The sequence below is a fragment of the Dermacentor albipictus genome, chromosome 5, assembly GCF_038994185.2.
Source record: "Dermacentor albipictus isolate Rhodes 1998 colony chromosome 5, USDA_Dalb.pri_finalv2, whole genome shotgun sequence".
Taxonomy (NCBI): Eukaryota; Metazoa; Arthropoda; class Arachnida; order Ixodida; family Ixodidae; genus Dermacentor; species Dermacentor albipictus.
The window spans coordinates 29,778,546-29,802,619 of record NC_091825.1 but is presented as its reverse complement, the minus strand read 5'-3'; the positions used below and the strand labels follow the sequence as shown (position 1 = coordinate 29,802,619).

The 24,074-nt window shown below is 46.0% G+C and overlaps 1 protein-coding gene across 1 annotated transcript in view; it reads right to left on the bottom strand.

The window, feature by feature from the left end:
* The window catches only part of LOC135913835 (mitogen-activated protein kinase kinase kinase 7-like), a 129,449-nt gene that overhangs the window by 63,287 nt on the left and 42,088 nt on the right, over positions 1–24,074 (bottom strand). The window contains exons 5-8 of the mRNA XM_065446526.1: positions 21,969–22,104; positions 15,867–15,991; positions 14,346–14,474; positions 12,189–12,246 (exon numbers count right to left, since the gene is read on the bottom strand). Of these exons, the coding sequence (XP_065302598.1) occupies positions 12,189–12,246; positions 14,346–14,474; positions 15,867–15,991; positions 21,969–22,104 (448 nt within the window). The remainder of the gene's footprint in view (positions 1–12,188; positions 12,247–14,345; positions 14,475–15,866; positions 15,992–21,968; positions 22,105–24,074) is intronic.

The window sequence follows — 24,074 nt, the reverse complement described above, 5'->3', positions numbered from 1 at the left end:
TGATGTTCACGATGACGGTGTTCGTTTGATGGCGTTAATAGATACTGGAGCCCAGGTGTTCATTATGAGTTGTAACCTCCATCGTCGACTGCAAAAAGTTCTCAAGCCACCTACTACTTGAGCCATATGCATGGCCGGTGGCAGCACTGTTGACGTCACTGGAATGTGTACTTCCCGTTTAAGTATCGCCGGCTGCGACATTCCTGTTTTTTTTAGTGCTGAACAATTGTCCCCATGACCTAATCCTCGGACCCCGCATTCTTACGGCGCATTCAGCTTTGATCGACTGTTCTGGTTGTACCCTTTCCCTTGAACTTCCTCTACTCGCGCATATTCGTGCCGAACTGCCGAACAACTTTAGTATGACCGTCTTCGTCCGCCTGCCGCCTAAAGTCCTGACTTTCATTGATTTGCTATCCTCTTTTCCTGTGCCCAATGGTGATCATGTCACCAGACCTGTTCTTGGTATCCTTTTGATGTGCAATATCACTGTGCCCCACTCTGTCGTCACCATCGCCGATAAGCGGACATGGCTCCCTGTTGTTAATTTTGGCCTGACAAAGGAAGTTCTACCCAAAGGCATATCGGTTGCAACGCTCCGTGCTATCGGAGATGACCAAGTCACAACGTTTTGCGTAGACGTCTGCTCAGATTCTTCACCATGTCCACAGGATGCTATTTGCCCTGATGCAACATTTCGTCCTACGATTGCTGCGGACCTATTGCCTGAACAAGCAGCAGCTCTGTGTTGCCTTTTGGCTTCCTACCCCGACATATTCGACCGCAGCAATCGTCAATTGGGCCAGACTTCAACTGCTAAGCATAACATAAATACTGATGATGCCAGTCCTATTCATCACTGGCCATATCGAGTTTCTGCTTCAGAACATAAGGTTATTCAAGATGAAGTGAACAAGATGCTTGCCAAAGGCAGTGTTGAACCTTCGTCGAGCCCTTGGGCATCGCCCGTGGTGCTTGTTAAAAAGAAAGATGGCACATGGCGTTTCTGCGTAGATTATCATCATCCCAACCGCATTACCAAGAAGTATGTCTACCCCTTGCCTTGCATTGATGACGCCCTCGATTGTCTCCACGGTGCCAACTACTTTTCATCAACAGACCTGCGGTCTGGTTATTGGCAGATTTCTGTGGATGAAAAAGACAAAGAGAAGACTGTGTTCATCACTCCTGATGGTCTATATATCAATACAAAGTTATGCCATTCGGTCTATGCAACGCCCCTGCAACGTTAGAACGTATCATGGACTCTGCTTCAAGGGTTCAAATGGTCAACATGCCTCTGCTACCTAGAAGACGTTCTCGTATTTTCGCCTACATTTGAGACACACCTTGAGTGCTCATGAGCTGTTCTTCAAGTCTTCCACGAGGCTGGGCTCCAACTAAATTCCTCGAAGTGTCACTGCAGTCGTCGGCAGATTACAGTGCTGGGCCAACTCGTCGACGCCTCCGGTATTCAACCAGACTTGGAGAAAATTCGTGCTGTCACGTCTTTTCCTGTACCTCAGTCTGTCAAAGACGTCCTAAGTTTTGTGGGACTCTGCTCCTACTTCGGACACTTTGTTAAAGACTTCACAGCAATTGCCCGACCTCTTATTGATCTTCTGAAGGACGTGCGGTTTATATGGGGCCCCGCTCAATCTGCCGCGTTTACCCACCTCACTAACATTCTCACCACACTACCTATACTAGCCCACTTTGACGCGTTTTCTCCTACAGAGGTGCGTACTGACGCCTGTGGTCACAGTATTGGAGCCGTCTTAGCCCAGCACCAACAGGGTCAAGATCGCGTTATCGTGAATGTGGTGTTTTGTGGCGCAAGAGCCAAATGTGGCCAAAGAGCGCCAGGCCGGTGGTAAGGCGTTCGCAATGGAGGTATGAATAACGAAGGGCAGATGTTACGGTGGCTGTAAAGGGGCCTAAAAACAGTCGCTCTAAAGTGCATAAAACCTATACAAGATAAGACTATGCCGATGGTTAATGGGCTGTACAATGGACACGAAATACACATTGTGAAATAATGATGATTTAGTGATATATCTCACAGATATACTTTTTCCAATAAGCACTACCGCCTTAACAGAGTCCTTGGGATGCAAGGGCCTGTAGGCATGTGCTATGCTAGACTACCATCACAGCGGCATCCTCTAGAAAGAGGATGTGCTATGGATTTCTGGGGCTAAAAACTTGCAAGTCGACATCGTTCAAGAAATTCAGAACTGCTTTGGTGTCAAAGAACGGTTCTTCACCAAGAAACATTGCTGGATAGAGAGAGGTGTGCTGGCGATATACAAGGGTAAAATGTCTGTCTCAGCTTCGGCTTCCCGACACTCCAGGAGGACGTGGAGAACGGTCAGCCTGTCACCACATCTACCACACGTTGGAGGTTCATTTCCAGTCAGTAAAAAATTGTGGGTGTCATAGGAGTGTCCTATCCTGAGTCGACAAAACAGGACATCAGTTCATCGTGTTTTCGTTTTCGGGGGCCAGAAACCTAACTTTGGCTTGATCAAGTGAAGCTTATTCGAAGCTTCCATGTCCCACTAGCATTGCCAGTGGCTTCGCAGATTCTTCCGTAAGAGAGGCTTCAGATCTGTGACAGGGACAGCAGCCGTAGGAATAATAGCTTGCGAAGTGATTGATGTAGCGATTTCGTCAGCTAGTACATTTCATCGATGCCTCTATGGCCAGGTACCCAGCATATAATGACATGCTGGTTAGACATATACGCTCTACAGAGAATGCAATAGAGCTCAGCAAGTACAGGGTTTTTGTGTTTACATAGTGACTTCAAGGCTTTTACGATGCTTAAGGAGTCTGTAAATATAATTGATTTTTGAAGATTTGATTTTCTGATATGTTTCACAGCCGACAATAGTGCATGGGCCTCAGCCGTAAGTATACTTGTTTCAGGGTGCAGTACACCGAATTCCGAGAAGGATGGACCAATGGCTGCGTAGGACACCCCAGCATGCGACTTAGAAGCGTCTGTGTAAAACTCTGTGCACGAGTACTTGTACTGGAGCTCCAAGCAATGCATTTTGATATGTGTCTCTGGCGCATGTTTAGTGACCTCTACAAAGGGTGTGTCACACTCTATTAGCTGCCACTGCCATGGCGCTAACAGTTTCACTGGAGCCATAAGACAATGTTCAAGCACCGGAACACCCATTTCCTCACTGAGGTTCCTTGCGCGCAAAGAGAACGGTCTTCTCGCTGCAGGTCGGTTATTGAAGAGTATGGCATCGGTCATATCGTTTATGCATGAATGAATAAGAGGGGTGTTCGCGGTTAGAATTTACTGTGAGCAAATATGTAAAACTGCTATATGATCTCTGAAAATGGAGTAACCATACATTTGCTTCTGCATAAAGGCTTTGCATGGGGCTTATGGTATGGGGCTTAGTATGGGGCTTTGTATGGTATGGAACAATAAGTTCATTGTTTTGAGGTACTTAGTCCAAGTATTTATTATGCGGGATGAATGTCAGTTTGGAATCCCATATGATGCCAAGAAACTTGTGCTCGGTGCTTACAGGTAATCTGCTACCAGAGAGCTCAATAGCAGGACGTGGTACTACAGTAGAATCTCGATGATACGACACGGCTAATACGAATTTCTGGATGATACGAATTTTTCTGTGGTCCCGGCCGAGCCCCATTACTTCGCAACGTGCTAGAGAACGGTTGTTATGAATCAATATTCGACCCGCGTTGGTTGATACGAAAATTACCAAAGACACTTTGGAAATTCTAAAGTGTGCTTGGCGAAAGCCAGACGCCGCTGCCGTCTGCGCTCCATTTCCCTGGCTTTGGTATTCGGTGATATCGCCTGTCGCTGCTGCCGCTTTCATTCTGCATCTCTGCTTCTGATACCCGGAGATCTAATCAGTCGCTGTTGGCGTTTCTGTTCTGCCTCCCTTGCTTTTGCATCTGGTGACATGTTCAGTTGTCGCATGCGCATTCGCTCCTTGTTCTTCTGGCGTTGGTGTAGGGGGAATCCGACGTCCGCTACCGCTTCCCCGAACCGCTTGGCGCGCAATCACTGGGCCGCTTCGGAGCCATGCGTAACACCCACTCGACTGCAACGAGACGTCTGGCGACCCGCCGTGGTTTCTCAGTGGCTATGGTGTTGGGCTGCTGAGCACAAGGTCGCGGGATTGAATCCCGGCCACGGCGGCCGCATTTCGATGGGGGCGAAATGCGAAAACACCCGTGTGCTTAGATTTAGGTGCACGTTAAAGAACCCCAGGTGGTCAAAATTTCCGTAGTCCTCCACAACGGCATGTCTCATAATCAGAAAGTGGTTTTGGCACGTGAAACCCTATAATTTAATTTTGAGACGTCTGACGAAGGAGCGGAAGTGCAGCTGCCACCGCGGACATGCGCTCATTCTACCACTACTGTGCGACGTCACGGTTGCTATGCGCAGCTGCGCCCCCCACCAGCGCGCCGGTTGCTAAGGAAGGGAGGAGGTTGCGCCGCTGCGCGGAGGAGAGGCCACAGTTGGCATGATTCCAGCGCACGGACGGACGCGACCGCGAGCATGAGCCCCACTGGCGGCCGCGAAAGAGAACAACGCGCAGTCACGCGATTTCTCCCCTTCTCTTTTGGTGGGGAGGCGCAGACACGGCGCCGGACAGCGCGGAGGCCGCGAAGAGTTTGAAGCGGTGGCGCTTTTGTTGCTTTTGTGCTAATTTTGTGCTTTTCCTCCTTTTTCGCGTGCCGTCGGACGAAGTAGCTGCTGTGCTTTGGGCCGCGTTCTTTGTTAGACGTGGGCGACGGCGAAAAACCACCACCGGCAGCTGAAACGCTGCACGCGCTCTAAGTTCCGAAGCGTAATATGGCCGCGGATGAAATCAGCGACGACACGTGCACGCGTTTTTATGGATTTGAAAAAAGTCTGCTAAGTGACCTGACAAAGAAAGAGAAGCAGAAGGACATGAGACTCTTTAAAAAAAAATAAATGCTTTTTACGTACGCATGCCCGAGTGAGTTCACCTCCGACTCCTTAATTTAGCTAGTTTTAATTGTTCTGATGATACGAATTTCGGCTAATGCGAATATTTTTCGTGACCCCATGAGATTCGTATCATCGAGATTCCACTGTATTCCTCTCTTATTCGTGAAAAGAACGCAGGTACTTTTCTATGGGCTCAACCTGAAATAATTTTCGTCAGCCCATTTTGCCACCTTATTTAAGGCATGCTGGACATGTCGTTCGCAGATAGTTAAGTTGCATGATTTAAAACCAAGCTGCACGTCATCTACATATACAGAGTATGACATCGTTCGTGGGATAGCCATGCCCAAAGAATTCATTTTTACAATAAAGAGTGTGCAGCTTAGCACACCACCTTGTGGAACACCAGTTTCCACCATGGGATGCGACGGTTCTTTGCCAGCCTGTTAAATTGTTTAGTGCATTTTGTTGCAGCGTCAATAATAAAACCAGTTAGGTATGCCACAGCATCGTCTATATTAAAATCAGAAATGTCGTCCCATCCTAAACACGTGAGTTCTCGAAACAGTTCCCAGTTTGCTGATTCGAGGTTCCATCGAGGGAAATGCGGCGAGCATGCATCTGGTTTGGTTAGGTATAATGTAATTGGGAAGTGGTCACTCCCATAGGGGTTCTTGAGAACAGACCAGTCCAGGTAAGGTAATAGTGAACTCGAAGCGGTGCTCAAGTCTATGGACGAGTATGTGTTATGTGTAACATTGTAATACGTTGGTTCTTTTTTGTACAATAAACATGCACCTGAAGAAAACAGAAAATTTTCTATCAGGCGCCCACGCGCATTGGAACGCGAGTCACCCCACAAGGGGCTATGTGCGTTGAAATTACCAACGACTATGTATGGTGGAGGAAGTTCATCAATAAGGCTTTGAAACTCTGCTTTAGAAAATTGACAGGAGGGGGGAGACGTTTATCGAACAAACTGTGATTAACTTACCAAACAGTACAGCTCGGACTGCAACTGCCTCAAAGAGAGTACGGAGTTTGATTTGCTGACATGCAACACCTTTATCGACTGTTACGGCTACACCCCCTGAGGAGGCGAGTGCATCTGCGCGGTCTTTGCGGAAAGTGGCATATTGCCTTAGAAAGTTGGTCTCTGTTACTTTTAGGTGTGTTCCTTGGACACACAGCACCTTTGGAGTGAATTTGCAAAGGAGTTCTTTAACATCATCAAGATTGTGAACAAGTCCTCTCACGTTCCATTGTATTATTTGGGTATCCATAACGGGAACGAGGTTAGTGCTGTGTGTTTGGAAAGAGAATTTAGGTTACAGGACCCTTTTCCAGTCCTGTAATGCGATGTTTCTCTTTTTTTGGAGCAGTCGAGTGATTCTTGCCCTTATTAGGCGCTAGTGGCGCCCTTTGACTTGGTGTCGTGTCCATCGCCTCCTGCAAAGCGCTGGACACCCGCTCTTGTGAGCGATTTGTTTGTTTAGAAAGCCTCTTCTCAAAGGATGAGGCCCTTGAGGCCACCAGCCCGGAGGTCGACGGCCCCTTCTCGGATGACGGAGCAGCGCTAGCCGCAACCGCCGAGGGGGGCAGGTGACGTCACTGCTGACTCACTAGGTGTGGCCCGGACAGCGGCCGGAGGCCGTTGTGGCGCTGCCCCCTGACACGCCACTTCGGCAAAGCTATTCTGTGGTAAGAAGAATACGCGCCTGCGTGCCTCCTTAAACGAAATGTTCTCTTTGGTTTTGATTGCCGCTATTTCCTTTTCTTTTTTCCAATGTAGGCAGGACCGCGAGTACGCGGGGTGCTCCCCTTCACAATTTACACAGTCTGGAGTGTTCTTGCATGACTCGGACGGATGTTCATGATCGCTACATTTGGCACAGGTTAGTCGGCCACGGAAGTTCTGGGAACTGTGGCCAAATTTTTGACACTTAAAAATCGGAGAGGATTTGGGATGTACGGCCTCACCCTGATCTTCACATAGACTGCCTCAATTGTTTCGGGCAGAACACATGAACCAAATGTAAGAATAAGATGCTTAGTCTGAATTCCTTTACCATCGCGCCTCATTTTGATTCGTTTTACACTGATCACATTCTGGTCACTCCAGCCTTCAAGTAGTTCAGCCTCTGTCAGATCAATCAGGTCACTATCAGATACAACACCACGGCTGGTGTTCATGGTGCGATGCGGTGTCACATTCACTGGAACGTCCCCAAAAGAGACAAGATTCGGCAGCTTTTCAAACTGATTTTTATCTCGGAGTTCCAAAAGGAGATCTCCTATTAAAGCCTTGGCCAAGAATATCGGTTATCGATTTAGACACTAGAAAAGAAGAGATCATTCTCGCTGACTTTGCGGTTTTCTCCGAGTGGATGACATGAAATTTGGGAAAGTTTTCATTATGACGACCATAGAACCTAAATACTTCTTCGGTGCACCCTCGTTTATGAGGGCGATCAGGAAGGGGTGGAAAAGAACTTGCCATAGATATATGTGGAAATTCGGCAGCACCACCAGCCGCCCACCATGGAGCCCAACAAGGGACGCTGCAGGACCGTGAAAAGACACGGCCTGCATGCGCCAGCAGTACGTCACTACTATGCCCAAATCTGTTATAACCAAGGTTAACCCTTGCTGCCTGGGAAAAGTGGAAATAAAAAGGAAGCTAGGAGGAGACAGGAAAGACCGAAAGCAAGAGAAAGATGAACATTAGAGAGGAGGATAGGAAAAGGCAACTACCGATTTCCCCTGGGTGGGTCAGTCCCGGGGTGCCGTCTACGTGAAGCTGAGGCCAAAGGGGTGTGTTGCCGCCGCCGAGGGGCCGTAAAGGTCCAAACATCCGGCATTGGCTCAACCCCCAGGATCCCCTTTTCCCCGGACACGGCTGAGCCGCGCACGGCTACACGCGGGAGGTTCCAACCCTCATGTGCTCGGGTACGTGATGTTGCAACACACCAAACGCCTGCTGATGCAGACGCACCTGTGGGGAAGATCGCTTTATCGCATATGCTAGCCGCCACCTCACAGCAGCAGAGCGCAACTATTCGATTACACATCGTGAATGCCTGGTTCTCGTCTGAGCAGTTTCCAAATTCCGCCTGTACTTGTATGGCACGCACTTCTCTGTAATCACGGACCACCATGCACTCGGTTGGCTTTCCTCACTCAAGGGTCCTACTGGCCGGCTTGGTCGCTGGGCTCTGCGGCTGCAAGAATATTCATATGCAGTAGTGTACAAGTCAGGCCGATTACATCAAGACGCAGGCTGTTTATCACGACCCTGACTCCAATACCAATGCTTGCATTTTCTATGTTTCTCAGCTGCAACACGTTGCCGACGAGCAACGTCGTGATGTCACTTTGCGCGCCATCATTGACGGCTTGGAATCTTCGCCTTCTGATTCGTCCCTTCACCTGTTTGTTCTCCGGGATGGTGTATTATACCGCCACAATGTACGCCTCGACGGGCCTGCCCTACTGCTCATCATTCCTAAGCACATCCGGTCAGCTGTTCTCCAATAACTTCCCGATTTACCAACGGCAGGTCACTTTAGCGTCTGCCGCACCTATGACCGGATTTGCCGACGCTTTTTTTGGTGAGGCCTTGCCCTCTCTGCCAGGAAATACGTTGCGGCATGCGAAAAATGCCAGCGCCGAAAAACACCATCGAAGCTCCCTGCCGGGTGCCTTCAACCGCTCGACATTCCTTCGGAGCCATTCTTTTGTGTTAGATTGGACTTATTTGGCCCTTTCCGGCTATCCACGTCTGGCAACAAGTGGGTTGCTGGGGCGACAGACTACACCACGTGCTACGCCATCATCAGAGTGCTTCTAACAAGCTGCGCCACAGATGTAGCTGATTTTCTTTTACACAATGTGATTCTGCAGCATGGTGCTCCACACCAACTGCTCACAGACCGTGGTCAGACATTTCTTTCTTAAGTCATCACCAACAACCTGCAATCCTGCTCCACCAAGCACAAGCTGACTATGTCTTACCGTCCACAGACTAATGGTCTCACTGAGCGTCTGAATCGCACCCTAACGGACATGCTTGCAATGTATGTCTCGTCCGAGCATACTTATTGGGACCTTGCCCTTCCTTATGTAACTTTTGCATATAATTCTTCGCGTCACGACACTGCCGGTTATTCTCTGTTTTCTGCTCGTCGGCCGAGAACCCACATTGCCACTGGACGCATCCCTTCCACCCGCCGTAGCAGAGACCAGGGAGTATGCCCTTGACGCCATCACCAGGGCAACCCAAGCACGCGAAATTGCCCGTGCTCGCCTCCTGACCTCTCAAGACAATAACGGCGCTTGTACGATCGCCAACACAGAGACGTGCACTTTTCGCCTGGATCTCTGGTACTCCTGTTGTCCCCCACTCGTGACGTTGGCCTGTCAGAAAAACTCCTGTCTCGGTACACAAGCCCATATCGCGTGCTGTGGGCCGTGACTCCAGTTACCTATGAAATTTGCCCCAGTCAGTACCAGTGCCTCATTTGCCCCAATTTCCACTGACATTGTGCATGTTGCACGCCTAAAGCCACATTACTGTCCTGTTATCACCGATATTTAGACGCCTCGGGATGGCTCTTCTGCTGCCGGGGGTAACGATTCGTGCATACAGTAGAATCTGGGTGATACGAATCTCAAGGGGTGGCGAAAATATTCACATCACGCGAGATTTCGTATCACCAAAAACGAGCGAAATCCGTCCCGAAACCATAAGAGACGCACAAACACATTTATTTACGTGCAAAGAAGTCACGGATGTCCTTCTGCGTCTTCTTCTCTGTGAGGTCGGCCAGCAGAGAATTTTGGAAGCTGAAAAACTGGGCGGTAGTGCCCTCACGCACAGTCTCGGACGTCACAGCACGCCGCAGAATATCGAGAGCGTGCATAGTTTCGGCTGCCGACGGTGGTTGATCGTCACCATTTTGGCACTCGTTCTACTAACTTCTTCTAACTTTACATAGTGAGCAGTCTTCGCTTCTTTGGAGTTTACGCCAAAGTGCTGCACATTCTGCATAATTTGGTCGCGCTGATTGACGATGGTAGACAGCGTAGAAATTGGCAGGCCGAATTCCTTGGCCATGTCAATGCGCCTTTTCTTGGGCTCTTCGTCCACCTTCTTCAAAATATCCAGTTTGTCCTTCAAGGACAGCGCCTTCCGCTTTCGCGACATTGTACTGTTTGCAGTACCTTTCGAGCTGACGCGATCAATGTTAAACAACACGCTGCACTTCCGTAGTCGTCGCGCACGAGGAAACAAAGAAGCGGGAGCTGCTGCTAGCGTGGCGACCTGCTTGCTGACTGTAGCGGAAAGACCGGCGGAGCGGGCGCGCAGGGCCGGGAGAAATGTGGGGGAGGACAAATCGCGCTCGACCGGTTGGGTTGGCTGGTTCGCAGGGCGAACGGACCAATAAGCAGCGGCGCTAGCCTCCGGCAACAACAAACTAAAAAGAAAAAGGCGAAGCGACCGCCCCCAAAACTAGAGAGAGAGAAAGCTTCCCTTGCCTCGTTACCCTCCCTGCTGCCGCGGAATCCCAAACTGGCACTGATGCACGCTGCGCCGTTTCTTTTTTTTTTTTTTTCGTTGGTGGCGGCTCGACGGTTGCGGTACCGAAGTTCGTATCACCCGGCGCGACGCGGAAAAGTGTTTGGAACATCCGAATTTCGGCCAATTGTACACAATGCTGTTGGGCGGGGGAATTTTGCGAATTCGTATCACACCGAATTTCGTATCAGCCGGGTTCGTATCACCGAGATTCTACTGTATTGCGTTTTTCTTGCGGCCGATGCATGATGGGGCCCCGACGAAGACGAACGCTCTCTGGCTCTCAAGCTGTCGGCTGAACTGGCCAGCGCTGCAGTTACCTTTTGCAAATATACTTTGTAAATAGTCTTCAGTCTTATTCCTTTATTCGTGTAACAATATTTCACGTTACTAGTACCATACGCGTCTATGGACGGCAGAGTTTTTGCACTGTGATAAGATAGTGTGCTTGGCACTCTGCCAAAGATGCTGTCACTCGTAGACGCCAATGCATCTTGCGCTAGTCGTAGGAAAGGCAGCGTGCTTGTCATTGTGCCTGGAATGCCATCACTCGCAGATGCCAATGCATATTGCTTTGTTGTATAGAAAATTGCTGCTGAAGGTGCCACTGCTGCTGTTCCTCAATTTAAATCACCAGTTTTAAAATGAAAGAGTGGGTGTCATCTCCACATGATCTACCTCGATGCCGCCTTCTGGAGATCAGCCAGTGGTGACAACAGATGCGCGGCACTATCCACAGCAAGTGGTGCTACTCCGCCCTTCCATTTTTGTCATTTTCTCATTTAAAAAAAGGCTCTGTTCTTCCTATGAATGATGAATTCATTATTACAGAAGCCTAACTTTTCAATTTAGCTCTACTCGTTGTTTTCCTTTAGTGCCCTGCTAAGATTTAGTGCTACCATATGGAAATTACAGTGAGAAGGATGCAAGATTTCCACAGACACAAAAAAGAAGCCTTTATGTGTGTGATTCTTCATTTGCATCATGACACTGTTTTCTTTGTGAGCGGAGCAGAGTAGACACAACAAGGTTACCAGACACATGCCAGCACATGGTAGGTGAAGTGTGGTACACAGGGGGAAAATGGAAAAAAAAATAGAAAAGATAAAGAGAAAAACCCTTTAGCTCACAGAAGTGTTATTGTGTCAAGCAAGAACAGTGTCAAGAACAAGTCAAGCAAGAACAACATCATCCAAGACACAAACAAATTAATTACTCAAACTAAGCTTTGCGAAAAATTGTTCTGAGGAGGAAATTTCAAGCAGTCTGCAGTATGCCACCTTGTGGATTTCGGCAGCACTTCTTTTTATGTCATTTGGCTTAAGCTCCCATCACTTTGAGCTGCTAATAAATTCAGGCTCATGCTAGCATCTGCTATTCCCTTAGTCAATTCGGGTGGTATAGTGACTTATTAGAATAGCAGTGGTCATGGATTCAATCCTACAACTACAAACTTTTCTTCATTTGCAAAGTCTGCCTTTCAGTCAACACCACCAAATCTCGGGACCGTTCCTAACAGCCTACTACTGTCAGGTGGGTGACAATTATTAGCTCTACTGCAACAGGTCGGAACCGTGGAAATACCTTGGCTTAGCAAAGAGCAAAATAGTAAGTGTGAGCACTACTTACTTAACCATCAGTTCCTCCAGAATGGTAGGACAGCCACGGATCAGTGGAGGCCTCTTTCCTGTGCAATGATGACAAAGAGTGAGTTGCACTTTCCTTATAGAATGCTCACTCAGAACTGCTGCTGTCTTAGAAACAATCCAGATGGCCAATATAGGCTGTCATTATGAATGAAGTACTTCATCTAAGTAAGCCCAGAATGGTGTTGCTAGTGCTGGAATAGTCTATCTATGATGGAAATTCTATCTGTACAAACTCAGCTGTCCGTCGCTGATTGCTGCGATTTAAATTAAGATTTCAAGAGTTCGCAAAAAACTTTTCTGGTTCAAGTAGCGTGTTAAAAATAATGAAGGACTGTGATCAGTGAAGAAGTCAAAAGTTAATGCGCATTTCAGAACCCATATGGGTTCCTTATTCGCAATCACAGAGGTTCCTAGTTGTGAAAAAAGGACCTGTATGAGTTCCACAACGTCAATTACCTTTTGAATTTGCCACAGACCAGAAACCATATCTTGCCCACATAAAAATTCAATAAATTTATGGTGTTTAACATCCCAAAGTAACTTGCGGGCTATGACAGACATTGACATATGACAGACACACAGACATATGACAGACACACAGCTGTATATTATTTATTTATTTATTTATTCAGTTTACCCTACAGGCTCGGAGGAGCATTGAGTAGGGGGGGTTACAGAAAAATGACAAATAATTAACGCAAAGAAGGGAACTGCATAGTAAGAGAAACAAATACGTTTGTACATTGGAAAAAAAAAAAAGAACACTGTTAAACATTGGAAAAATACATACAAATTCAAGGAAATACAATGGAAAACAAAGTCCAAAAACAATACAAAGGCGAATACAATACAAAGTCGTACAAAAAAGTCAAAGGAACATGTGAAGTTCCAAATGTTCACGAAATTTCGCAGGATCTTTTATTGAAACAATATTATTTGGAAGGCTATTCCATAGTGCGATGGTGCGCGGTAATGCAGAGTTATTGAATGACTGTGTGCGGCCAAAAATGCGCCTGAAACTGAGATGATTATGAAGACGAGTAGATGTGCAAGAAGGAGTTTCAAGCGACAGGCGGTTGGACCATGAGTTATAGTAGTATTTATGAAAGAGGCATAGGAGAGCAACGGAGCGGCGGGAATCCAAGTCCGGCAGGAGAACATCGCGTTTAATTTGGGTAATGCTAGATTGACGACTGTAGTTAGAAGTTATAAAGCGGGCAGCACGATTTTGGATGGATTCCAATTTATCTATTAGGTATTGTTGATGAGGAGACCAGATCGAAGAAGCGTATTCAAGTTGAGGGCGTACAAAAGTTTGGTAGGCCTGTTGACGGATGGTAAATGGCGAGAGGTGCAGATGACGACGTAAAAACCCTAACGTTCTGTTAGCTTTAGCGCATATTTTCTCAATGTGAAAGCTCCAGGATAGGTTAGTAGAAAAATGAACGCCAAGATATTTGTAAGTAGAGTCACGGGGAACTTCCGATGAGCAGATTTTGTAAGGGAAATTAGGATATGATTTCGTACGAGTGAAGGAAAGAACGCAGCACTTAGATGTGTTAAATGTCATTTGCCAACGGTCGCACCACTGATTAACTAGGTGAAGGTCATTTTGCAAAGTTAGGTGATCATTATGACAGTTAATTGTTCTGTAAATGACGCAATCATCCGCAAAGAGTCGTATGCAGGAGGAAATGTAGCAGCAAGTCGCGATCGGAGTCTGACAACGCCTCCTTTTTGCTGTCTACCAACCACAGAAAGTCATCTTCAGTTCCACATAATGCATTAGAAACACCACACTTGCAGCAAGCTGGAAAATGACAACCGCAAACCAAGGCACGAAAAAAATGGCCGTTCGACGGCAGTGTGGCTTGCCACCTTGCACCGAGCTTTTATTTTAGTAAGAATCGGTTTCGTTTCTGATTTTGAGTAGAATTAGTTAAAACTGTAATGCGCATGCAAATTTGAATGCACTTTTTATTCAAGAAAGGTGTGCATGAGGATCATGCTAATACGGTAATTACATGGCCGATGCTGTCGAACAATTAGACGGAAGTTTTTGACAAACGGTGATTAGAACAGAATGTCAATACACGGTGATCAAGAACAAAAGTTGCAAAGTGGTGTCCACACGTACCTTGGTGGACGGCCCACATGATGCAGAAGGCGGGTGGGCCACAGTCTTCAAACGGCTTGCGGCGTGTGAGCACTTCCCAGAGGATGATACCCCAGCTAAAGATGTCGCACTTTTCCGAGTATGTCGAGCCTGGAGGAAAGGGGAGAGACACTCCCATCACTGCTGCCTGGAATCATGTCGAGGTTAGTAGAGCTATCATTGCCATTTTATTTATTTATTCTTGCTGACAGCAATATTATCTAATGTTCTTACAGGAAGGGCAGAAAATGAAAAGGAACAACATACACTAGACTGAAGAGTAAACAGAGACGTCAAGATGCCACATAGTCTCGAAAAAGCAGGTCTAAAAATGTTCAATTTCACCAACACTGCCTGTATTCACTTCAGAGTTTGGCAACATGTTCCATAACTTACTCACGGCAATAGTGAAATGCATCACTGCAAGCGAAGTAAGGCTGTAAGACAAGCTACCAAAAAATTGAATGGCCTTACCCATTGCATCATCGCTATCACCCAGCTGAACCCTGTCAGTGCCATGTTTTTTTGAGGCAACTCACTTCCAGTGTTGGGTTTGTTTCTCCAATATCATAAGATGAACAGAACGGTTTATTTTGAGTTATGCAGAAGGGATAAAATAACATGGTAAATGGTAAATACTCTCTTCATAGAGTCCTCACATTCCTATCTGAAACACCATCGTTGTCAGCACTTTTTCATGATGTCAGAATCAGAATGCGATGCAGTTGAAGTTGCCTCTTCCTCAGACAACAAGCTGTCATCTTCTGTGTCCAAGCTTCGCTCGTATTCAGAAGAGCCACTGCTCCATTCAACAGCTGAAGGTCTCACGCAAGCAGCCATCTCAAACCGACCATCCAGCCTAGCTCAAGGAAGGAGCACTTCGTTTACTTATACTCCACCAGACAGAACAAAGAGAGCAACAGATGAAGAGATATTGGAGATCTTGTAGAAAGCACTCCAGTCAGCAAGGCACTCATGTAGTGCTGAATTTTGATGTGGCCTCACCCGGCAATCTCCCAATCGTCTGGCTCCAATTTACATTTTGAGCATCTCACCATGTTACATCTTGTGGCTAAAACTACACACTCACCTAAGTTTCTGTTTTATTATAAATCCAACTACACCCACAATGGCAGCAACAGTTCATGATCAGTTGGAATGACACAAAAGCCAATAAGGCATTGCAAATTTCCAGTGCATTTGGCTGCAAGGGATAGGATTTATTAACATTTATTTTGCACGACTTGTTTTTCGGTTTCCTAGTCACCTATTTTGTTTTGTTTTATTCCTAAATAGCTGGTATTTGGGCGTTCAATTATATGTAGGGCTGGCTTCCCCTGGACGCTCAGAAGAAATACAGAAAATACAGCTCTTCTGCCCTCATTTCGCTGAATCGCTGTTTAATTGCAACAGGCAACAGTGGCATTCCGTAGCAGTAAAGAGGATATAAAAGGGGACCATTGCCGGACAAGAAAGAAGGGGTACAACACAAGCGGCACTCACTCTCAAACACTTCGGGGGCCATCCATGCAGCACTGCCTTTGTTGTTGGTCATCTGGGTCTGCACGTCACAGGCCGTGCCGAAGTCACAAATTTTGAGCACCGTGCCCCCGTTGACCAGCAGCAGGCTGCAACAACCACAGCATTGTAGTGGCCTCAGAAAAACAGAAGAGCACTCAGCCTGCAACAATTAGGCACCACCACAGTCCTTTAGTGCTTTACTACCCATTACGAAACTTGAGGCCAAGTTTGCTATAGAGACAGCAGCTGCCGTAAAGGCACCACTGCAGATGAGAAGGCTATGACGGCTGGTGTTTTCGCCTTGCTTTGGTGGTTTAAAATAGTTTAGAAGGGTTTAGGCCCGATCGCACAAGACCGGTCTGCAGACTTCCTGTGACAGCTGTGTTGTGCCGAAGGCCATGTTGGCAGGAGTGGAGTCGTTGGCAAGACAATTTTGTTGCCACTGTGCAATGGTGCCGAAGCAGCTGTCGCAAGATTTTTGCGTCCGATTTCTTCCCATGCTGCTCGCACATTCATTTTTTTTACTTAGCATATTTGCGGCAAGAAACAGCTGGGCGTATGCAACTTTCCGTGTTTGAACAGTGATTTATTCGAGCGGTGCATCTGTTCACACTGACATGTATGACCACAGTTGGTTGTTCACTTCAAGCTCCATGTAAAACGTGCAGTGCTGACACAAAATAATGACAAAATAATGCAAGGCATGTTGATTTGCAAATATGAACACTGTTGCATCACACTAGCTGAGATGAGCTGCATGATATGAGCTATCGGCAGCGTCAGGGGCTTCTTGGAAAACAGCGACTGGAAGACGGGGGAGGGGGGGGGTGGGGGTCATTGATAGCTGGGTTTTTTTTTTTTACTTTTCATCGTGCATGCAGCATGCTCGACGAAGTATTGGTAAAGAAAATTGTGCCTAAGTGCTCAGTCAGAGAGCATGTAGCTTTCTTTAAAAATGCTGATGCCTGCTGTGTACTCACACTTGTTGCCCATTTGGCATAAGAGGCAAACAAATGTGCCAGCATAAGAATATCACAACCTCCTCCATAGGCAGTGAGCAACATATACAGAGCTACCACTACATGTCTACTGTCACCACTTCCCGCTTCTTCTGTGCGCACTATACAACACTTCAAATTACTATGTCCATAAATGAACCAGAAAGGTACTTCCTTTTGACCTAAATGCTCGTTTTTTAGTTCAGGGCCATTGGAAGTAGGCAGACGAACTCGTCTACTGAGCTAAGCCTAAAATTAACTGAACGAGATTGACAGAGCCTCAAACACAATTTGAACGGCAGGCCAGGGCTGATAATTGTGCATTCCAACTTTAGAAGCATGTTTCAAGATCACAATCATACTTTGTACCGTGTTTTTCATTTCATTGTTTTTTTTTAGAAGCTTGGCTAACGTTAGCTAGGACACTCAGTGTATATACAAGAACAGGCGCAGCAGCAATCACACTGTCTGTGTCATGTTCTCTCTCACAAAAATTGGCAGCATCTTTCGTCTATCCCTCTGTAGCCGGAACAACACTACTGGATGCAACAGGCCTTCGGCATTGTCCTTCAAAATCCTGAACTTCTCTCTGAGCTCCTTTGCACCTACTAAAGGGCAGAAAGAGAGTGTAAAGCAGCTACAAAATTGCATGAATACACGGCCAGCTGCAGTGCCGCTTGCAGAGTGCCCACTCAATGTGCCCCCTCTGAACCGGTGGCGCCACCACGCAGTCACTGTTGGCAGCACATAAACATTTCTCGTAACATGATGGAGAAGTTTCGTGACCAGTAAAATAGTATCAAAGGACTCTGGTATTGTGTAATGGTTGAATACTGATCAAACTTCGTTATAGAGAAATGGATTTCAACAAGAATTGAAACTTCAACAAATTGGGCAGTCTTTGCTGTTCGATTCATATTGGATTCGAAGATTCACTACTGGAAAGTTGTCAAATATTTGTTTCTCTTGGAATATATGGGATAAGAACAGTTGGTGGAGACTAGAAGGAAAAAAATGGCTGTGGCTTAGCTAAGGTTAAGCCCAGGATGCGAAGCATACTAGCCTTTATTTTAACGCGACAGCGTTAAGGAGCTCGTGTCGCAGAAAAGCCGGTGTCGTCGGCGTCGGCTCAGGCGTGCGGCGTTTGCTCAGGCGCACATTTCGTTGTCGCGCCGAACGCTGCGTTGCTCGACGCTCACCGCGTCCGATGCGGGGCGCGTAGTCGCTGCGCCGTAGCAAAGCCACCTAGAAACAGTCTCTGTAGCACACCGCAACCTTCGCTTCTCATTCCAACGAGCAGCTCTGTCTCCAGGAGGCATCTCACCTCGTGAGTGTCTAGCAGAGGCAACCGCAGCTGCTTATATACCGCCGCGACGCCGCGAGCGACGGCGCGAGTTGGAGCCCCGTTTCTCCTCTGTCGTGACGTCACGGTGTCACGTGGTATTGAAGACGACACCGCCGCGCCTGAGGAGCTGGGTTGAACTCTAGTAATATGCTTCGCATAAAAGCCAGGACAATGATGCATGGCGCATGTATTGACTGGTTACATCACGAGCCACGTGTCACCCCATGTGGTGTCACCCCATGTAGCAACAGTCCTGAATGATTCTGTTGCAAAGGAGCCCCGGTTGCTGTGCAGAGACACCAGTTGCTGAGCAAATGCATGGAGGAGCTTACTTCTGCTCAATAATTTCCACTCATTCTAAATTTTTCTATTCTAATTCGGCAATCAGGCCTCCACAATGGGTCAAAAACTTTCTTGGACCACCCCCACTTAGCCTGTCTGCTACACAACGTCACGAAAACCACGATAGCTCACCTTCTGGTATGACGTGTACCCACTGATTATGCATGACTGGACCGAACAAAACAAAAATAGTTATTCCTGATTCGATGCCTTTTTGCCATTAGCTCTCGGCTATTGGTCAAAAGTTTTTGGGCTGCACCCACTTCACCTGCCTCTCACGCGACGTCACAAAACTGCAAAAACTTACCACGTCAAAGTGGCGCGTATACGTTAAAGATGCATTAATATGCCAAACCAAACTGAATTTTCTTCTGAATAACCGCAGGCTGCCCCTTTCCGAAAGGAATAAAAGATGGCTGCCGCAGATCGCTCAGGCACTGGCTACTTGCACCTGCCGAAGAGTATGGGTTTATTTGCGTATAATAAAACATTTTGAGTGGCCGTGTAACGTTTTCGAGCACTTTCGGCATGTTTACGACCTCGTTCTGCCAACTGCTCTTTGCTGAGGATCCGTTTTCATGCCATTCTTAAGCTTCTGTCGCATGCCGCCACGATTTTCAATTAGCCATGGCAAGCCAAGTAATGGAAAGTGGACCAATTGCAGATGCCGGCACCACCCTCTTCATCCGGTTATCGATTTTCAGTGCAGTGGCTCGGCCCCATCAAATCCCTCTCCACTTGAGCGTGCTCCTCGCCTCTTGTCAGCCAATTAGATAAGACAAGCCGCTCAGTTTGGGCAAAGTTATTCGTTTTTCAAGCAAACAAAAGTGACCTCCTATGAATGAGGAGGGCATTTGATTGGTCCGTTCAGACAACCCGGCAGGTCACCGCCTGATGCTTGCGTTGGCGGTTATGCAAATTTGACGTCAGGAGATTGGAATAAAAAGACATTGGAATTCTTTTGCATTATAGGGCACCTGATTATGTGTTCCCTGATTTTGTGAAGTCCCGGATCGTGCGACGGATTGGTGCGGTCCCACGAAACTCCCCATAGAGACAATGCATTGAAAACCCCAATTACATGTGTGATTATGCATGTCCCACCTCGTACCACAACCTGCGTGAAACAGCGAACAGAAGGGTGAACACATCAGAAGTGCCGCTATCCCCTGGCAGATTCCTCGCAATGCCGTCCCTTCCATTAGGAGGGGAAGAGTTCTCCTTCGCATACTGAAGTCGCCGACTGGTTTCCGGGCTGTCTCCTAGCCTTTTTCCTTTCCTTACGTTCACTGCCATCTCATTGATTATACTAATGAAGGTAAAATAAAAACAGCCATATCCGGCATGGAAGTACCGAGAGCCTCATACATTTACAGCTGAAAATAAATAAATAAATAAATAAATAAATAAATAAATAAATAAATAAATAAATAAATAAATGAAAACCTGTCCATTTCATCTCCTTCAAAGTTAATGGTGCTAAGCTTCTGTTTTAGTGCACGGAAACATAGAGTACGTCTTCCCAATACACAACCCAAAACCACATCACATATTAAATCTTCCCACACTCCATTTCGTACTTCATATATGCAATGCTGCAAAAGAGAGTAGTATGGTCACAGAAATGCATCACTTTGAGTATTTCACAGTGAAGTTAATCGTTGATCTGAGACAACCTCTACAGCTAAGAGTAAACTTGTGGATATAAGGTTATGTCAAATCACGTATTTACATCTGTGCTTCCAGTATGTGGGTTACTATGTTTAGGCTGAGAGCACAAGAGGTGTATGTGGCTGCTGCTCACAGGAACATGTCACTGTGCTAATTTGGCGGTAAATAGGTTGATTTGGTATGCCTTCCATTTAATAAATATGTAATTTTTTGTGATTTTAAGCTATATTAAACGCTACATGGGAACGAATACATCATATTTTTCGGTAACCACTGCTCTATATTTGTTGAGGTTTGTTTTGAAAGAAAACGTCAAAATGTAGTGACTGTGGGAAGCAAACTTTTGATCTAGGCCATCAATTTTTTAACAAATTATTGAAAATCATACAATTAAAATAAAATTAAGCTTAGGTATCAAGCTTAAAACCCTGCAATTCAGCAATAAAAATCAATCTCACACTTTTCCATACTACACTTAGTAATACATCTAAAGCTGACGAAATTGATGTAGTATACAACTCTGAAATGCACCACTAAAATGCAACCATGTTTTTTGCAAAACCCTCATAAACATTTTGACACTTTCACATCAGCTATAAATTCATATACTACATAAAGTCAATGACCGATTACTCGGCCACCCGATTTTTAGGACATGCCCAATAATTCGGACGCCTTCGCGGCACTGCCCCATACCCTATAGAACTAATGTATAATGACGTATGAAATTTAGGTCCCTGAGACACTTTGCTGTCTGATTTTCCAGACTTTTTGCCATGACCAGAGGTCCAAAATGGCAATAATGAAAGCCACCTCTGCTGCCATTTTGATTATCTCACAGTGTCAAACCAGCACTATGCATGGCAATCAGCCAGCAGCTGTAGCTACCGTGGCAATGCTTGGTCTAGCTGCTTTGACGCTTCCCTTCAGCTGTTTGGTGCCAAATTTTTCATTAAAAGAATTAGACACTGTCAGCAATAGTGGCGACTCACTCTGACCAATGTGCTTCAAAGAGCAGAAAGTACAGCAAGTGTCAAATGTTGTGTATCGCCGGTTCCCGAAAATCAGCTTTGCCGCAATATAGAAGTGTTACGTGGTCAAGCGTATGCAATGTAATGCTGTGAACCATACAAAGAGCAGAAAGGTGCCACTGTCAAGAGACACAGCCTGTATTCTTTAATTATACACGCATACACCCGCTGTATCCTGTCACAGTACAAGCACCAATATGCCCAATAAGTGTACTAAGAGGATTACAAGACTATTTTCGATATGCATTACATGCTCTAATGGTAGCAGTTTACAAAACTGTGATATCTGTTTCATGAGCAGCATTACAGATTTGTAAACTTTAATCTTCAATATTTTTGAGCTTACTGGTTTCCAGGAATTATTGTCAAGAACTCTAATCCCTAAACCAGAATTCTGCTTGCTCGAGTCAGTGGAGTTTAAAATTCTCAATCAAATGCAACAGATTCCATTCAAGTCGCTCCAGTTAATGTCCACGAGTAGGAAAATTGGAGTTGGCCCCAAGTTAAAGCATCCTGTTAACATCACATCGAATTACACAATGCGTACTTGCTTCTTTTGCAAGTGACAGACTATTTGGGACCATGAATGCAAGCAGTGTTCCAGAGAAATCTCTCTAGCCTGCTATGTATGAAAAGGAGTATAGGGTTGGCAGCAATGTGTACTGCATCGACAGCAGCAGCAATAGAGAGAGCGTACTTGGGTGGCTTGAGGTCCCGGTGCACCAGGGCCTTGGGCTTCATGCTGTGCAGGTAAGCCACCCCACGGGCACACTGCAGCATCCAGCTCAGGGCGTGCGCCAGTGTGTACGGTACCTGCTTCATCGTGTGCAGCACTGCACCACAGAGAGGCGAGCAGCAGTTGTAGCACGCAAAAGAGTTTCACAGGTCTTCTAACATTTCCAAGGCCCTCACAAACACTTTTAGAGACTACAGCAACACCACAATTGATAGGTCACCACACTAGGGTGGGAATGCCCTTGAAAATTTTGGCGCAGCTATTGGAGCAAGCAAAATTTTCTTTTTGGAACACCTACTGCTGTGCTTAGAGCAGGCCACGAAAGAGCATACAGAAAATCAAAATGTAGGTCAGTGTTTTCTTCAATTTACATAATCATTTCCTCAGAAGAACTAGGAGCAAAATAAGTGATTCACCGTAGCCCGCCACGACAGCAACGACAAACACACAACACTTATGTTATAAACAAGGCACTGCAGTGCAAAACCACACAAGGAACAATAAAGGGACACTATAAAGAGAAACATTATATCAGTTTAGTCAGATAAAGTATTCTTTCAAAACCCTGTTTTTTCCAATTTCGCAGTATTAAGTAGATTATTAAAAAGGCAAATGAAGGTCACAGTTTCCTTTATAAAATTTTGCACCAGAACACTAGCACCAGCGTGATGTCACAGATTTCAAAGTACTCTTCAGCATTTGGGTCATTGTGGGGCTGCAAAAGCTCTTGAAATTTACTAAATATACGTCTTCTAGGATGGAATGTAGTACAACTGCAGCAAAGAGAAATCACCTGAGCCTGAGCAGTCAACGTCAAAATCTTTTGCCTCTTTTTCTGGCTTGCCAAACATCTTTTCACAGTAAGAGGGGCTCTTTTGTTATTTAGTTAGGTAATTTAGCAATGTAGCCGAAGTTATTTTTCTTTTCAGTGTCCCTTTAAGGAAAGACTCCTTCGTAGGTTTGACATTCTGCACATTGTGATTTTGTTTTATGAACCATAATCAGCGGGGCGAGTACATAATGTTCTTTATTCAGCCACTGATATGTGCTCGCAGGACAAGGCGTATAGGGCTAGGCCACTTGCTCGTTCACCTTTGACTTTTTTACCACAAGCCTTACCAAGGACACACGCATTACCAAAGACAGTTGACAAAGATTGTGAACTAAGGCCAAGTATATTTGATTGCCGTGCATGTGGTTTTAACACTCGATGCTAAATTCGACCTCAAATTCTCTTCAAAAAGAGCAATACAGTACATAAACAAAGTTGCAAGCAACAGAAATAAGTAGGGTGGATATTGATTACCCTTTTATCTAAAGAACACCATTGCACATAAGCCATCGAAGCACAAAACTTCTGCACTGATCATGCAGTTACAAAGACAGCATGGCCACCCAAATCATTGTAGCCTCACACACCTCACGATTGGCACGTAAAAATAGGAAACAATTCGATTCTGTTGGCTGTTACAACGGCAGTTTCACTGGCTGTAACGCCACGAATGCAACAAATTAATGAAGTGGTGCCACACTTTGAATTGTATCGCGTGGTAGCTTCCCAATTTTCACACCGCTGAAACTGCATGGCACAGCAGTGAAGCAATTTAGGTAAAAAGAACCCTTGTGGAGCATCACGGAGCAACAAATTCCAGTTGGCACAGATTGATGCAGCGTTCCCACCATTTCCACACATTCCATTCGTTTTTCATTTCTTTATAATGTCTACATTTCAATTAAATAAGGATGTTCCACATCTTCCATCAAGGCAGTAAGCGGTGGCACTGGCTAACACTCCCAGGGTTAACTCTAGCACACATACATAAATGCCCAAGAAAGGAGGCAGAAAAACAGCGCTGCAGTAGCTCAGTTGATAAGAGCATCTTACATGCAATGCAAGGGCGTCGGCTCATATCCCACCTGCGGCCAGTTGTTTTTTCATCCCGTTTCATTTATTTATAAGTTCTATATTTCAATTAAATAAACAAGTAATTCCACCTACGCTTGCCTTGTTGTCACTGTCTGTTGTCTTTACGAGGTTGTGACACAAGCTCCTACCACACACAAATG